A 17932-nucleotide genomic window follows, 5' to 3' on the forward strand; every position below is an offset into this window, starting at 1 on the left:
AATGCAGGTTGGAGCCATTCTTGGACCATGCAGTTACTGATGTTTTTAAAACAACAGTTAAACGTCAGCAGCATATAGTGTGTTTTTCAAAACATCAGATTAAATTTAAGCTTACAGAAAATTCGATGGCAAGATGGGATAATATAAAGTGAACATTTGTATTACTGACGACGTTACAAGCATTTGTTTGAAGTGAAAGGTATGGGATTTCCTTTCTAACCACAGGAGTAGAAGAAATAAGTTAAAAAAATCTAGAACCGATAAAGTCGGTAAAATCCTTTCATAGCATGTCTATTTTCACTTCAAATGGATTTTGATATGACTTTAAACATTCATTTACCAGTCTTTTATAATTGACAAATTGCCACCTATATGACCCAGGAGGGTCTGTGGTCACGGCACTCCAAACACGTCACATAATGAACCTTTAATGCTGTTGTGATTCAGATAATTTCTGTTAGACACCGGGTAAGAAAAAAGGCTATTTGGCTTAATGCGTCAACTGTATCATTTGCACTCCAAAAGTAGGTTGTTAGTTGAAAAGTTACCGTAGCTGTATGTTATCCAAGGGAAGCATTGAAGTTGTTGTAACGTATCAGTAAGTATTAACTAATAGTTTGAAAATGGAAGATAGAAATTTTGTAATAAAGGATATTTGTAGGATCTTTTCCGTCTTATCTGTTGATACATACATGTTGTATAGTATTATAGGAAATAATGCGTGACTAAACCTTTAGGTGTTTTTGAGTCTGATGAAGGTCCTGTGTTAAAAAGAAGAAAACACTTCGTCTCTTCGAATCGACTCTCATTAGTAGCCATCTAATGCATTTATAAAATGTCACCAACTCGATCAGTTTTCTATCATCTTATCTTCATCACGTACATGGTCTTCAATGATGTTTCAATATACATAGGCTTGTAATACAATGTGTTAGTTCTGTAGAATTTATGACCATTCAGAATACAACAAAGTACATACGTTTCAAAAGGCATTTGATCGAAACGTTACAAACTATATTTAAACGGATGTTATATATCAGTTTTTATTACGTTTATATACACTAACTGTGAGAAGGTATGGAATAAGGTTAACGAAGTCTTTTAGCAGAGGTAATTGTTGTCATGTTTCATATAATGATCAGTTATATAACAACACAAATATCAGGCATGCTAACGGCAATCGAATACATCTGGCTTCATATCACCAAAGACAAAACAAAGCTTTCAATGATGATGATGATGATGTACTGGTGTCCCAATGATGATGATGATGATGATGATGATGATGATGATGCACTGGTGTCCCAATGATGATTGATGATAATGAGGAGGAGGAGGATGAGGATGATGATGATGAGGCGGAGGAGGAGGAGGATGTGCTGGTGTCCCAATGATGTTGATGATGATGATGCAATGGTGTCCCAATGATGATGATGATGATGATGATGATGATGATTATGATGTGAGTCTCCGTGTAAATATTGTTTTAGATGATATTTCCCCCTTGTTTCTTTGAATTTGAGTTTGAATCATAATTATGTTGTTTTGGGATTTACTTTTTCAGCCATTCTGCACAATTGGAAAATTTTTGTATTATATGTTTATCTGTCAACTGTCGACACCTTTCACGGAAATTAGCGCTTGCACATGGAACAATTGTATTTTGAAAAAGAGGACAATACTTGACGTATGCAGATTTAAAGTTCCGTATAGATAAAGATTGTATCATATCTGCTTGTTAGAAATCCAATACAACTTCATATGTCTAGCGTGGTTTTGAGGTGAATCAAGAAATAGGAATTTGGTATTTCGTCTTACACTTTTTGAAAGAAACAATAGAATGAATTAATCTGACTATAACATGATCGTTTTCATTTGCCTTTTACAAGGTATTTCTTGCAGACGTTTTCATACCATGCTCATGCATGTTTTGCAAAACAAATGTGTTTTTAAGAATGACTTCATTAAAAATACGATGATTAGAAAAGAAGCCTTTAAAAAGTTTGCCAATAGCTTAACGTTTGAGGTTAGTTTAAATGGTCTTATGAATTTCCTACCTTTAAACGTTTCTCTATAAATGACAAACACCAATTGTTAACTGGCTTTAACTGGCTAACATGTTGTGTGTAGCGTTCTTTTCATATCCATATATAACAGGATTGCCTGTTGCACAAGTAGGTTTATACATGTTCTAACATGAATACTTCCAGGGTATGTACACCGCCACTGCACAGAGTAGTAGCTGTCATGTCGTCCTGGTTAAGTATACGAATCTCCAAAGTCTTCTTATTGCTGTTGTTGTCCGTACCGTTATATAAACCTGAAAGTAAGTACATATCAAAAAACTGTCATATAACATTGGCTACTACAGGTATAATTCTTGATAAGTGCTATCAAATTATCTGTACCGGTTACTTTCTACTTGTTGACTATTGTTTATACTATACGTTATTTAATGCGAGGACATATGTACAGTATTGAATTTAATTTCAAGGCAAGTCGGTTTCTTCATGTTCGCTGTACAACTTAAGACACAAATATCAGTTGATTTGTAACTACAGCACCTATTCAATATATCAAGATTATTAAGACTCCCTATTGATGTTTGGATTTAAATTGCTATGACGATGATATCTGGCTTTCAATACAGGACCTCCTGATAGGATATATTGGTGTCATACATTACCGGAAGTTGTTGATATAGTTTATAAAAGAGGCATACTGACATAGCAATAAAGTCATAATTCAAACCCAATATATATAAACTGGGAGCAGATTTACATGGATATCTATGAAAAGTGTAACCAGAATAAAACCAGGTGTTTCGGCAGAATAAATTCTGATTCTATTCTACTCTTTCAATCAAAGAATTTTTTAGTTTTATTTTCTCTAACAGGAAATGTCGCCTTAACGGGTACTGCAATACAATCAACAGACCAAGGACATCTATGGACAGCAAATAAAGCGATCGACAATTGCATCAACCAATCCGTAACATCTAATTGCTGTGCTCTTACGTCCGATGAAGGTTACACACAAGCAGAATGGCGTGTAGATTTAGGACAGATGAGGACAATACAATATATCACGATCTACTTCAGACGTGAGTTATCACTGTTTTGCTGGAGAATATGTTTTTGATCTTGTGTATGTTACTGAAGTAGGGTTATACAACTGACATTTGCATTGTGAATTTCATGTACTTGTTGATAAATCAACTTACCTTCGGCGCCCATACTTACACGGGATATTTTCCCTTGACCAGATCTGATATTTCTATCAAATCTAAATGGATTCACATTTATTCCAGAGAATACAATACGTTGAGCTTGGCATTTTAATGATTGTTTGTAACATTCAAATCAATAGCAAAAACAAGAAATGTCGTTCAAGTCCAATTGTGACCTATTCCGGTAAATTCAGAGTTAAATATCCATGAATTCGTCTCTTTAGCATTCGTTTTTTGGAGGTATGCTCAATATATAAGCAGTAAATATATTGTTAGTGACAACCAATATTCAAATTTAATACTGAAATCACTTTTAAATAGTAAACTTTAACGTTGGGAGGAGAATAGAAGAAAATATATTAGGGTGTAATTGATACAAAGTTGATTTTTATTAAAGATAATTCTGCGTCCCGTTTTGGTGGATACACGCTCTTCGTGTCAAACTCAACAGCCCACCTGCATGACATTGTTTGTTACAAGGATAACAGTAGTAAGGCAGCAGATTTACAATTAAACCCGACACACCAATGCCCTTACGTAGCGCGGTATGTAACCATCTACAACTACAGAGAGAACCCGGCCAGGCAGACCTGGTATGATAAATACGCTATTCTGGAATTATGTGAAGTTCAAGTCTTTGGTAAGATATTTGTTATCAGTTTTAAAAAATGGAAATTGTAGATTAAGAATTATTAATTCCAATTATAGATGACGAATCAAAGTAGTGTTGAAACATTCCATTTATTATGATGGTTTATATGGGGAAAATACACATCATTTTTTATTAAGTCACAAAAAAAAAGCAAACCGTACCGAAAAAAAAAAAAAAAAAAAAAAAATTAAATGTGGGTTTTGACAAAAAACAAAAAATGTCGATGCTTATTATACATGGACTACTTGAGGTATAGTTGATTTAATTCCGTCTCAAAGTTTCCTTGTATGGTAACAGTACAAAAATGATGAGTTTAAAGACTTTGCTATAATAGGATATATTTATCAAGATATCCTTTATCACCTAACTTCAAATTTGAGACTTTCTAGAATAATGATCAAATATGATTTACATAGGTATGTATCCATGTGCACGTGCCAACCATGGTAACAGCGTGTATATCTTTTGATGCTATCGTATCATATGACTTTGAAATAATTTAATTTTTTAGTGAATGTACTCTTCTGTAGTGATCATTGTCCAGACAAAACAGATATGATTAAACTCTTTTAAAACATTGTTGACATATAAAAATGTTGACTTTAAAAAAGCAAATGAATACCTTTCAAAGATAAATTTGAAGGAACATTTATCACAATAACACGTAGAAAATATGAGTATCTTACACGAGAAAAAAAGGAATTTGTTGATAAATGTGCATCTATTGAACATGTTACAGCAAGATCAAATACTAAATCTTGGTACATCGTACATAGTCACTTAACCATTTTACACTATAACATGATCACTGCAGGGATGGTAAATTAATTAACAAAACAACATGTTCTTCCATCGACTAGAAAGAAGCGCGGGTGATTTTTCTATAGCAGATATACAGTACGTCAGTATTTATCTGATTACAGCTTTTCATGTAACGTAACTCCAGAAAACGGTTAAAGCTTGTTTTAATTGTTTTAAGCTACATTCGACATGACGTCAGAGATGCAATGTATTTGGAAATTTGAAGCCATCATCGGGTTCATACAATATTAGTCTTTCGAGTGCCTTGTGATGGTTAAATATTACTTTCAAGTCATGTAAATAAGCTGCTAAAAAGTATCTCAGTACTTCTTATCTTTCCAGGATGCCCGATGGGAAGTTTTGGAAATGGCAATTGTAACAGTAATTGCTTAGAAAGCTGTTTAGGAGGAAATTGCAACGCAAACAATGGTTCCTGTTTCTGTAAGGTTTCCACTCAGTCACTTATGTGATTAACGTATATCTTGGTAAAAGACGTACCATTGAAATGTAGCTAAGTTTAGAAGTACTGCACAGCTTCCTAACACATTACCATTGGAAAGGTGTTATTATTAAGGTTATAAGTGGATTCGGACGTAGATAATTCAACGAACGTTTCTTTGATATTAAACATTTGATGGTTACTTTAGACATCGAAAGCGTAAAAGTTATATAATTTACATCAAAAACGTTCATCTCACTCCTCAAACGGCTAAATACAATGAAGATAGTGAAGGAACAGGTCGTTTATAAGATTCAAATTACAAACTCTTGGGTGTTTGAACATTGGACCGAATAGCGATGATTTGAGTTATATATGAGTCTAGTATACCTTAAATGAATCTAAGAAAATCATTGTTCGATGTACGAAAACTATGTCAAATTTTAAACATATCCGTTTCCAATATGGAAAATGATATATAATAGAACAAAAGTTTGATTTCAGTTTATATGGTTACAATGGGTATCACCAGAGGGTAAAGTATAGCACTTTTTGTGTAAAGACTGTATGTTTTCGTTGCAGATTGTTTTCCTGGAATGTTCGGCGAGTTTTGTGAACAACATTGTAGTACAGACTGTAGTATGTCCACTTGCGAGAAAGAAACAGGTCTTTGTCAAGGTATTCGAATCGTTTATTTTTTTTCTCTTATTAACGTCAGGTGTGCTGCAGATGTGGTTTTATGTCGTGTATAACCATAGCTTTAGATGCAGTTTGATTAATATATTGATGAAGGTTAGTTCTCGTCACAATCACACATGAAAATATTCTGTTTCCTCGAGGGATATGATCGGTGTTCGTTGGTATTCCCCGGGGATCTGTGGCTGTTATCAGTGTTCACATTTGTGAACACGCCAAAAACAACCTGGATTGAACAAAAATAACATGTCGCCAATGAAGAAGAAACTCAAGTCTATGGAACATCTTGTCTGATTTTCCTTACATTTTTTTCAGATGTCTTTTTGTACATTTTTGTTCGTATTTTACCATCGTTTGTTTCATTTATCTTGATTGTGAAGAATGATTCTGATGATAGGTTTCAGTTGTCTTCTATGTCTACATGGTGGTAGCTTAAACAATTAATTCACCATGAAAGCAGGCTAAGATACGCTCGATCTTATATATGCATTATTGGTAGTTTTATCAAGTTCTAAATAATTCACTTTTTAACTCATAGCTATATCGAATCCGTTTTGAAAATTTATTAAGAATACCATTTAGCTGGAAGTTTTCACGTGCCAGAATTTTCACGATTTTTTAAAGGTATGGAATTATATTTTTATTAATTAAAATTTCTAAATGTCCATGTAATGTGACATATAATACATATGCGTCTCATTTACTTACGGATTTAAATTTCTGCGATCAGTTAATGTACTCCGAAATATAAAAAATGTCAAAACATTGGCTATGCGGTAAATGTTAGCAATTTGAAAAGCAAATTTCATACATAGGATTTTATTTTAAAAATTGAAAAAAAACATAGCAGTCTAGAAGGATTGCATTCGCAGATACATAATTTTTTCTTGGAAGGAAATCGGCAAAAAGGCTGTGAATGAGAGTTCATTTTTCACATTACATTATATCATTTAAGTGATCGCAGACAAACGTTATTATTGAAGAATTCTAATAGAAGAATGCAAGACTATTTTGTACCAATTTCTTATATAAGTTGATATTAGATATTTTACAAACCAAGCGCTGTAAATGGATTATCCCATTCAAATGATAAAACAATACCAACATTTAAGATAAAAAAATATTTTCAGAATGTGTTTCCGGTAAAAGAGGTGAATTCTGTAATATCAGCTGTCCGGTAAACTGTGTGACTTGTAATCAGACGAACGGACAGTGTTTTGGTAAGTAAAAATATAGCATAGCAGTGTGAATGACTACCAGGTATTTTAGCAGCTCCCTGTTGTAAAGAAGCAGGGACTATCAAGAATGTCTCTTTGTAAATAATGATCGACCAACTTCACTCTCGTTTTACAGGCACACTTTGTTTACTTTTCACATAAACGTGTTACAAAGTCTCTCATTTTACCTGAGCTAGTATCAATACTTCCTTTATGTTGTCTCAAGTTGCCTTGATTAAATACGAAACGTCTAGATCAGAGATATGTTTGATTAGGGTCTTCCATAACAACAGGTTTAGGCGTTTTAGCAACTCGGATTGAAGTCATGGAAATGTTTGATTCACAAACTGTACCAAAGTGCAATAGGTCTGACCTAAACTATAGAATTATAGAAAAAAGAAAATCAAATGATAAAATGCCAAAACTGAAAGCAAGACATTGACTATTTAAGTTACTCTGCTCAAGTCAACTGGATTTATACTTAAGACCATCGTTGCTCCCAATGTGGCTTTGATACCAGGGGCGATTTGTTTATGCTTCAAAAACATTTCTTTGATATAGTGTATCATTTCTAATGTACTTATCTATGAATATGAAACACGACACATCCATTATGATCTAAGGGAAGTAAATCTTACGATTGTTTAACCAAACTGAGAAATACAATAGATTGTAAAATTTGAACAAAATACATTCCCAGAATATTTTTAGCTATGAATTATATATTCAACAAAGACACTCATCAAAGTTAATTTACCACATCTATATACAAAAATAATGATTAATCATTTAATAAAAATTAAATTACTATTTTGTTTTCTTACGTGTCTTCTCACTGTTCTCTGTTTGACCTTCATGTTACGAGAACTAAACCCGCGTTTTGATGATTTAAAGCATGCTGCGTTCGCAGTCAACATATCATGTGATTTTATGATTGAGACCTAATGGAATTTTTTTTTCTTATTGCATCCTTCGACACTTTATTGATTTTTGAAAATTCGGAGGTCATCTGAGGACCTGATTATCAAAGGTATAATAATAGATACTCAACATGTTACTAAAATAATTCAATTTAAAGTGGGAGTGGCTTTCACTTTTCACAGATAATGTTCTACTTTATTATATTAATAATTCTGTAGATTCCTTCTGCCACGAGATAGATATTTAACTCTAAAATTTATAGTATCAATAAGCTGTATTCAATAATCTTCACACTTGCCATGACGTTCTAAGCTTTCTAAACCAACTTGGCTTGTATTATTTACAAAGCATCGTGTATGTCGGTCTAATCTGACAAAAGTTGCTATCATGCTTGATGAATTTTGAAAAATAAAAATGATATACACTCTATGGTCACAGGCAGTGCCTGTTTACATATCTGTAATGTTGCAAATCACTACAATTACATTTGTTACAAAACATCTTAACAGAGATCTGACACCAAACATCGCGTGATATTTAACAAAGCTGTTTAACTACCATGTGATCATTACTGGTGCTGTGAAACAATCAGGTGATCGCTATTGGTGTTGTGTAACTACATGTATCGTGTGATCGTTAGTAGTATAATGTAACTGTCGTGTGATCTTTACTGGTGTTTTGTTACAATTACTTCATCGTTAAATGTGCTATGAAACAATCGTGTGATTACTGTTGGTGCTGTGCTAAAAAATATTATCATTACTGTTGCTGTGCAACAATCATCTAACGCTAATGGTGCTGTGTAACAATCATGTGACAATGATGGTGCTGTATAAAAAACCTTGTGATTGCTATTAGTGGTGTGCAATAATCGTATGGTCGTTACCTGTGCTGAATTCCTTTGATGATTTCATTGTTTTCATTTCTTTAAATCGTAGGGTTACTCACGCATATCCATATAACATGAATTATGTGTTGAAAATTGTTTTAATATGTCTCTTTTGAGGTGATAATACCATTCAATTTATTGCGTAGATCATAAATAGGCGAAAGAGTATGCTACCGTTTAATAGTATCAAACCAAACTCACCTTGAGACCAGTTTGATCTTTCCCTTAGTAGGAAATGTATTCATTGTAAACGAAAAATCAGTGATTCCTTGATCGTTTCTGACAAGTAACGATATATATCTGCAAATATCTTAATAAATCTAGTTCTGATTATAAATATCCACAACGATCAAACTAAGTATTTTCTATTTTCCTTCTATCATTTTCCAATTCCATACCTTCACAATATATTTTTTATTTCCTGCAAATACAGCTTCATTTTTCGGTCAATGTTGAATCAAGATTATATATAATTTCACCTTAAACATATAACTAATGCCGGCTTTAAATATTCATCTTGTTAGGAAACTGCTAAGACGAGTAAGTCTTCAGCTATTGCAGAAGTGTCTCCATATATGGAATAAAGACCTCCATTGACAACAAGTCGACCTTTTCTTTTTTTTTTTTTTTCCTTTTTTTTTTCTCTTTTTTTTTCATGTACAAATCTGATAATATAATTGAACAGGTAAATCGTCCAGGTACACACGTACATATGTAAACTCCAACTCCAGAGGAAAACGTAATCAAACAAGTGCACATGACAATGCATGAGGGAACTGTTCAATTTGTTATATTTATGTTAAAACTTTTGGCAGTACACGCGTCGTTTTTGACAATATCTGACAGACAATGTATTGCTTGTGTCATTCCAGAATGTGTAAATGGAACATACGGGATCGTGTGTGAACTTGATTGTTCTGTCAACTGTGAAGACAAAACCTGCATGAAGGAAACTGGCTACTGCTTAGGTAATTCTATCGGACCAAATATTAAAAAAAAAAAAAAAAATGTCTGGTTACATTTTATTTGATGATGTCGAGACTCACTTTAAATCGTTAAGACTTCTTCTGTTACATACTGAATATTTCATCCTTTATAAATCTAGAATTGGCATGGTGTTTATCTTAGAATGCGTAAAAGGAAAGTTCGGAGACGTTTGTGAGCGTGATTGTTCATACAACTGTGAAGACAATGTGTGCGCGAAGGACAGCGGCCATTGCTTAGGTAATTATGTAACTCATTGCACAAAAATGATAGAAAAACAAACACTCAGACACAAGGGTAAAATACGAAGAAAACAAATATTTGATTTGGTGTCTTTTGTGTAGTCTTAAGGGGAGCATTTACCACTTAACATATCATAATCTGAACTCACATTCAATACAACTAGGGCAAATTATGAACAAACATTTACGCGGATACTCCTGAAAAGGTTCAAAGAGACCATATTTTCCGGAAGAGTAAGCGTCTGCTGCTTCATCTACGACTTCCGCCATGTAAAATATTGGCCAATGCAAGTAAGTAATGTCAAATGCGGGAAAAAGGCATACAACAATGAAATCATTAAACGCGTCCAGCTTCACATCGCACAAGAAAATAGAACATATACTTTCTCATTAATTAGTGTTTTGCATTCAATGTGCATTGTACAGAAATATGGTTCGTCATTACATTTCGTTTAGAATTTTTAGCTCCAAAATTGTAAAACATAAAAAAAAATCGCTTACTGGAGGGAGTTCCTGCCGACCCTCTGATATAATAAATCCTTGTTATTGAAACTACATTGCTAATTTAAGAAAAACGCTATGAGGTACCGGATGATAATGTAACGTTACTGCGGGCGAAACAAACGAGTCATAAAAAGCATGAAAAAAGATACCAACGTATTCACATGAGATCTGATCTTTCAATATTCCTATTTTTTCTTTTTTAACCATCTTTTTAATCGTTGATACTATTTGACTTATTATTTTGTATTATTTGCGTCATCTATTTATCGAATCATAGTTCAGATGGCTATCAATTTATAATATCTGTAGTTCTAAGAAACAAAACTTAGATCTATTTGATATTTTCCGCACTATTTTTTGGCAGTATGTGATTATGTTGTGTACAAACAAATAGTTTCACGCTTATTTAAAACTTGAAATGAATACTCTCCACTATAAATCATTCATATTGAATTGTTTTTCGGATAACGAATAATAATGTTGTACATATCGTTAAACACTGTAGAGTAAATATTGAAAATACAGACAGGAAATACTCAATTCAGTCATAGTCCTATGGAGATAGAAGGCAGTATAAATGATTTAGACAGAGAAACATGAATAGTCTGAGAAGTATGAAATTTCTGTGCAACTATCATTCGCTTAGATGTTATTAGCTCATCAATGTCTTCATATATTTCGATTGCAGTTTGTCACTGTGTTAAATTGGTACAAGCGTCCCTGGTATCATTATGATATTCATTTCCAGGATGTGTTCCCGGTAAAAGAGGTGACAATTGCAATGCCAACTGTCTATTGAATTGTCTTACCTGCAATCAGACATCCGAACATTGCTTTGGTAATTATTTCTAATCACACCTTTACAGTTTTGATCTTTTGAGATTTCGATGTGTATAAGATGTGTATAACTACTCATGATATGAAGAAACTACTCATGATATGAAGAGAAACATCTCCCTTTTACATCCAAGTGATATGGCTTCACTGCCTATACTGACAGATTCGGTTACACTCCGAAACAAAACAAAAGTCAGTTAAGATAGGGCTTAATTCTATCCTAATTGCAATATCTTAAAATAAGTTTATGACAAATTAAAAGAAAAGTGTACCCTGAAATTAGGATACATCGATTAATGCCCTTTGAAAATATTTCTACACCTACATTTATTTTAAATTCATCCATTCGGCTGTAAGCTCAGCCCAATAACATGGAATGCAAACGACTCCTATTACATTACTTAGTAAGTGAATCCCACTAATAGAGCCAAAATCTACACTGCATCATATAGCAGTTTTATCCTTCTAGGACCCACCAATGATACCGAGGAGCTAAATTTTGAAATATATGAAATTATGAAAACCATAATTACTGGAAGGAAATGTCAATATCTAAAGAGGGGATGTCCAGAATTCAATAATCTTTTTATAATATTCTTCTTTTCATAATTTCAAAAGTACGTCAGGTACACGAATATATTCTATACCAAGCAATGAAAGCGTGGCATGCAGGTCACAACATAATCTTCCAACATTGTCTAGGGTATATTACATTCAATCTCGAAGATGACATAACTATCATTGCGCAACATCAATGTTTACTTTTGAAATCATTCTGATAATGTTGACTATTGTTAACATTCACATGACAGAATACCTGATAACTTTTGTATTACTTTTTAATTATATTATTTTTAAGGTAAAACGGATAGAAAATAACAGAACTGTATACTTGGAAGATTTGTTCTGAATATTTACATGTATTGTTTGTGCTGATAATTAGATTTTACAAACAATGTTTCTAATTATGGTAAATTTTCCTGTATACTATATCATGTTAGTGCCGAATCGAATTGTTAATTTATATAGACGCGATATTTCTTTTAAGACTGTGCAGATGGTTTCTACGGATCTGAATGCCGCGCTTGTTCGGAAGGCTGTGTAAATCCTGTATGCGACAAATTTGAGGGCAATTGTAATGGTATATATGGTCCAATCAACAGACATTGAACACAATCGTGATATGAGCATCATAGCAGTGCACTTCATTTTCTTTATAAGTTACAATAATGGCAACAGAGTATTGGTAGCATTTGAAATTCATTGATAATAAATGGCACATGCTTCAATTAATTTTGATAATAATCGAAATGCTTCAGAGAATATTTCAATACTATCATTCAAAACTGTTTTGTTTTTATTGTGACATGGAAAAATAATCTCTCTTTTAAGGATGCAAAGCTAGATTCTACGGTAGTAAGTGTGATCATAGCTGTCCATCCAATTGTGAAGACAACATGTGCATCCAGAACTCCGGTCATTGTTTAGGTACAAAGTCACTTTGTTAGTTAATTCATGACATCTGTCTTTCGTTTTAAGGTTTGCTTAATATTTGGCTGCTCACGTCTTCATATCATGAAATAAACTTTTTTCAAATGATACTACAACGTAAACAAAATTACACCGTGGCTTGACTATAAATGTTGGAACATGTACACATTCGGCTTTCAAAGAATGCTTACAAGGAATTAATTCAGGAACGGAATACAGAAAAAATATGTTACATTCTTACTGTCCTTGTGTTTAATATATCTGCAATATTGCCTTTTTATCGTCAATCTGATATAGTATAGTTTTGTTTTTGATATATTTAATTTTGGAATTTTGGAAGATAATTGATTTTAAGCACTAAACAAGTAAATAATGTAGATATGGAATTCCTTGAAATGGACTAATTATTTCCATCAACGAGTGTCTCCATAATTAAGACTCATGTAAGGAAATATGTTTTAGATCAATAATATGTATTCTGTCATACATTGATTCAAATAAAAAGGATATAGAATAGCATAGATACCTTCTTTGAGGTGTTTCAAACTACCCGATATATTCACAATTGTTTACGCAAGATGCACATGTCTGGATGCAATCCTTATTCTTCCCGTCAAAATCAAGATCAAACTTTCACGTGAAATATAAGATATTATTAGATAATGCACTGTGTTTGCTGATCCAGTGATAATTCAAATATATTATATCAGCACTAGTGATTTTTTTACAGTAATATCGTAACTTTTATACCGATTTATATATATATATATATATATATATTCGTTTCATTTCCGCCGTTAAATGTCATATATGATAGAATGTGCTTCGTACTCTATATTTATGCTATTTACTTACAAAGTAAATGCAAAGTAAATAGGGCATTAAACAGGAAACCATAAGATATCCTCTATTTTTCAGAATGAAGGCAAATCACAAAAAGACGTCAGTTTTAAGCGATCATCTGTCCTGGATTATTAGGACTAGTATTTACTTATCCTCTAGCTGCCTGTGAGATTGACAAAGCAATATTCAGGATAATTCGAGACATTATGAAACATTATCAATGTACAACACAATTCAAAGGGTTAAATACGGATTGTAGAAAATACTTTTTATAAAGTTTAAAAACTGTTTTTAATGCAATTTTGATTCGATTTTTTTTATAATTAATGATCACTTGTAAAACAGATAGTTTATGTCTTTGCATGGTGTAATAAAAGTTGACAGAATGTTGTATATTGCTCTGGGTCTGATATATTGTACTAAAACGATTGGGCAGGAAATCTCTGCAACAGTTAAGACACCAAAGTAAGATGAAACAGGAATACATTGAATTAGCTCGAAATATGATATGTGACACTATTGTCTATACAAGGATATGACAAACATCATTATACATTTGTGTTATGAATAAAAATGCTACTTTGTTATTACATAACATAATAACAAATATCTCCGTACAATATCATTGTTGTATATTTCTAGGATGTGATCCAGGATTTTACGGCCAGGATTGTTATCAGATATGTTCAACCAATTGCAAGAGCCAAATTTGTAATTGGAACACGAGCATGTGTACAGGTACGACAGCACTTACTGTATGTATAATGTCTTGTATTTCACCTTTTGTGATAGGCTACAACCTACTCTCAATGTCTGTTGCATGAATTATGCTATATCAATTTATATCAAATGTTAATTTTCCTCACGCAGGTATATTGAAACTATCATGCGATCACATTCCCGAATCCTCTGAGTATTTTGGGAACTTATTTGAACAGACATAGTGATATCTGATGGATATTCTAGATAAAGGCAACGCGTGATAAATTAATATATCATGATGATGGTTACTGATGTTGGGAGTGAACATATTAATCATTTTTATAGAGTGTGTTGCCGGTCTCTATGGATCCAACTGTACCCAGACCTGTCCTATGAATTGTCAAAACGAATGTGACAGATACACTGCAGTGTGCAAAGGTATGACTTTTTTGTTGTATTGTTACAACATCAAATGTCAAATCTTACCAAAATGCAGAATATGAATAGAATAATTTTGACCATGAATTTATTTTTAATTATTAAAGACTTAGTCCAGACTAGTTAATTTGTTAATACTTGTGCGTTGGTATGCAATATATGTAAATAAGATTGAAACTATCATAAAGGTAGGCAGTTACTCCTTCCTCAACGACTTCTAGCCTCTGATCGTAATCACTTAAATAATGCCAAGTACTCGAAAAGATTACAATGGCAGTAAAAAGGATACCACCGGGAATATAAAACTCCAAAATTAACTATCTTCTGATATTAATACACATTTTGCTCAAAAATAAATATTGAATTTGTAAGTTTATAGGTAGCAAAAGCAGGAGAGTTCTTATATATCATTATAAAGACATCATTAGGAAAGCTGAAATCATCACGGTTATCACAGAAATTTGCAGTATGTTGACCCTATTCGTAGCTTTGATATCTTTGTACGTGATTAAGATTATGATATGTATGTGTCATGTGCTATCTCCGTTGTAACATTACAAAATATCTAAAATATTACATATATTGTTGTATACCTTTACACCGCTCTACAGTGAAAAGCAACAAGAATTTTTTTCTTCCTGATGTATTCAAAAATTGTTGTGTACTCTTAGAATAATAAATGTTCGTCCATACACTGAAATTTAATAGTAATATTTTTATTCTGTTGAGCATATGACTATCATATCATAGTCTTGAATTTTGTGTGTGTAAGGAGGTGAAGACAGGAAAGTAAAATAACACGTGCGCGCCCTGTTAATGCCCTTTAGATTCAATATCTAGGTTTTAGAACATACCATGTATTTTCATTCTTTCTATCTTCAGATTGCAAAATTACAAAGTATGGACTAAAATGCGAACGGAACTGCTCGAGTCAATGTTACAACGGCAAATGTGAACAATTAAGTGGTCATTGTGAAGGTTGGTGTAGGCCTGTTATTTGATTGTTTTTATGCTTTAAATGTCATTCTTATGTGAATGTGGTAAAATATGCATTTTTGCTTTAGGAAGAAGTGTCAATTTTATAAATGCTCTTCTGAACTTGTATTTCAAATATTTATATAGACATAAATGTGATATCGTTAATATGTGAAAAATGTAAAGTTGAACAAGTGATTACAGGATGTATACTAGGAGTCCATGGAGATAATTGTTCAAAGCCCTGTCCGGAAAACTGTGAAAAAAACACGTGTCTACAGGACAATGGCCACTGTACAGGTAATTCCTTGAAGTTTATGTAGAGACTTTCTAAAGCCTGTTATTACAATTCTTGATGTTGGCATACACAATAATTAACAAACTACAGGTTTGAACATCTACAATCTAACCCCAATGGTTGTGTTTTCTATGGACAAGTACACCAAAATGAAGATGTTGTTTGTATGTTTTCTAATTCAAGGATGTAAAGCTGGATACTTCAATGATCACTGTGATAGAAGATGTCCGTCTACATGTAAAACAGACGTTTGTGACCATACTACAGGCAAATGTACGGGTAGGTGTTGATTGACCACATATGCAAGGAGACTATATTGATTGCACGTTTAACGAAACATACACTACTACATGTCCACGATAACAATATGTATTATTAAAAATGCAAGTAATTAAGAACACTATTGTTTATCATATCATTGTGAGACGAATGTTGAATAGATTCGGAAACGGAAAAGTGAGGAAACCTACCTTTGATATATTTCTAGATTACTGAGGTTTTACATCCATAGACATAATAATGATAATTGGAAATGTAACCGGTGATAATTTCTACAGTTTCTACAGAATTATGTTTAATGATAAACTAAGAGACTTTTTAATGGGAGACATGGCGTTGCATTATTGTAATCGGGGCTATAGAACGGAACTCGGATATGTATTACAACAAGATTGTTCAAAAGCCACACAAGTCGAGAACCCATGTAAAAACAAATCTAGAATAAGACAAGCTACAGTCAAATACTTTCTAGAATTGTCTATTGAGGTATCACTTTGTTTTAGTTTTGCTTGTTGAAGTGTCAACAACAGATCCGAAACTTGTCATAATTATACTAATGGGACTGATCATTGTGGCCTTGGTGGTGGTCATAGTAGTGTTGAAACATCGTCGTAAGAAGCAACACGACTCCACAAACGTGTACAGGCACGGCTTTAACCTAAATTCTGCTGCATTCGATCGCACTTTGTGAACTTATAGACAGGTAATAAATACATAAGCATCTCTATTCAATTTTCAACCATTTCAATATATCCAATAATAATATTTCTGATATTGATTTCACACTGTAAATAAAAATCACTTCAATTTGAAAAGAAGAACGTCATATTGTTTCATCAATTAACCAGTTCGAATACATGAATACATATTTTTTCATTAGATGGAAATATAAACTATGTTTTCTGTAATGGTTGAACATAAAATAAGAAGAAAATTCTCTTAATGAAATAACAATTTTGTAAGACATGTTTTCTTTGGAACTACAGGATAGCTGTCTATCATCTTCAGTAACACAATAAATTTCACAGTCAACGTCCATTTGCCCTGAGTGACTTTTGTTTTTAATTTCATTTTCGTTAATACAATATTGGCGATATAACTATCAGTATTACAATGCAGTTGTAGGTTACAGTCTATTGAATTTTACCACATTTAAGTTGTTTGATACTTTACATTCTAGATGCCTTATATGGTAATATGACAACCAATTCCATGACGTTGCCTATTACTATGGGAAGAATGTCAGCGATGGAACTGTTTGACTCCTTGAAGACGGAATCTACCACTATTTACGGCAATTTAGAGACATTTTTAATGATGACAACAAAAGAGCAGTGGACTTTTGAGACTGGCAGTTGATAAAATGAGGTGGTGATGATCATTTATGCCTCCGGTAAAAATGTTCAAGACAATTACGGAATTGCCTTTCTGCTTTGACAAAGAAAGGTTTTACTGAGATTATGTCATTCTGATTAAATTTAAACGATTGTACAAA

At 32.8% G+C, this 17932-nt stretch overlaps 1 protein-coding gene across 1 annotated transcript; it reads left to right on the forward strand.

Moving 5' to 3' along the window:
• Positions 1 to 2196: 2196 nt before the first annotated feature.
• On the forward strand, positions 2197 to 17796 carry LOC132557669 (multiple epidermal growth factor-like domains protein 11). Its single transcript, XM_060222188.1, has 8 exons — positions 2197 to 2326; positions 2897 to 3103; positions 3627 to 3869; positions 5025 to 5123; positions 5704 to 5799; positions 9717 to 9812; positions 14793 to 14885; positions 17618 to 17796. Exons 1-8 carry the CDS (start codon positions 2197 to 2199, stop codon positions 17794 to 17796), a joined length of 1143 nt encoding a protein of 380 aa, XP_060078171.1.
• The last annotated feature ends 136 nt before the right edge of the window (positions 17797 to 17932 follow it).

Source organism: Ylistrum balloti, unplaced genomic scaffold (genome assembly GCF_031769215.1).
Source record: "Ylistrum balloti isolate Yb309-2 unplaced genomic scaffold, AGI_CSIRO_Ybal_v1 Utg370706, whole genome shotgun sequence".
Classification (NCBI taxonomy): Eukaryota; Metazoa; Mollusca; class Bivalvia; order Pectinida; family Pectinidae; genus Ylistrum; species Ylistrum balloti.

What these genes read in the sequence shown, in the direction of transcription:
- LOC132557669 (XM_060222188.1), top strand. Translation starts at nt 2,197, where the DNA reads ATGAATACTTCCAGGGTATGTACACCGCCACTGCACAGAGTAGTAGCT. An exon ending in ACCGTTATATAAACCTGAAA is followed by an intron (nt 2,327 to 2,896) that starts GTAAGTACATAT and finishes TTTCTCTAACAG; the next exon opens with GAAATGTCGCCTTAACGGGT. An exon ending in AGAAACAGGTCTTTGTCAAG is followed by an intron (nt 5,800 to 9,716) that starts GTATTCGAATCG and finishes GTGTCATTCCAG; the next exon opens with AATGTGTAAATGGAACATAC.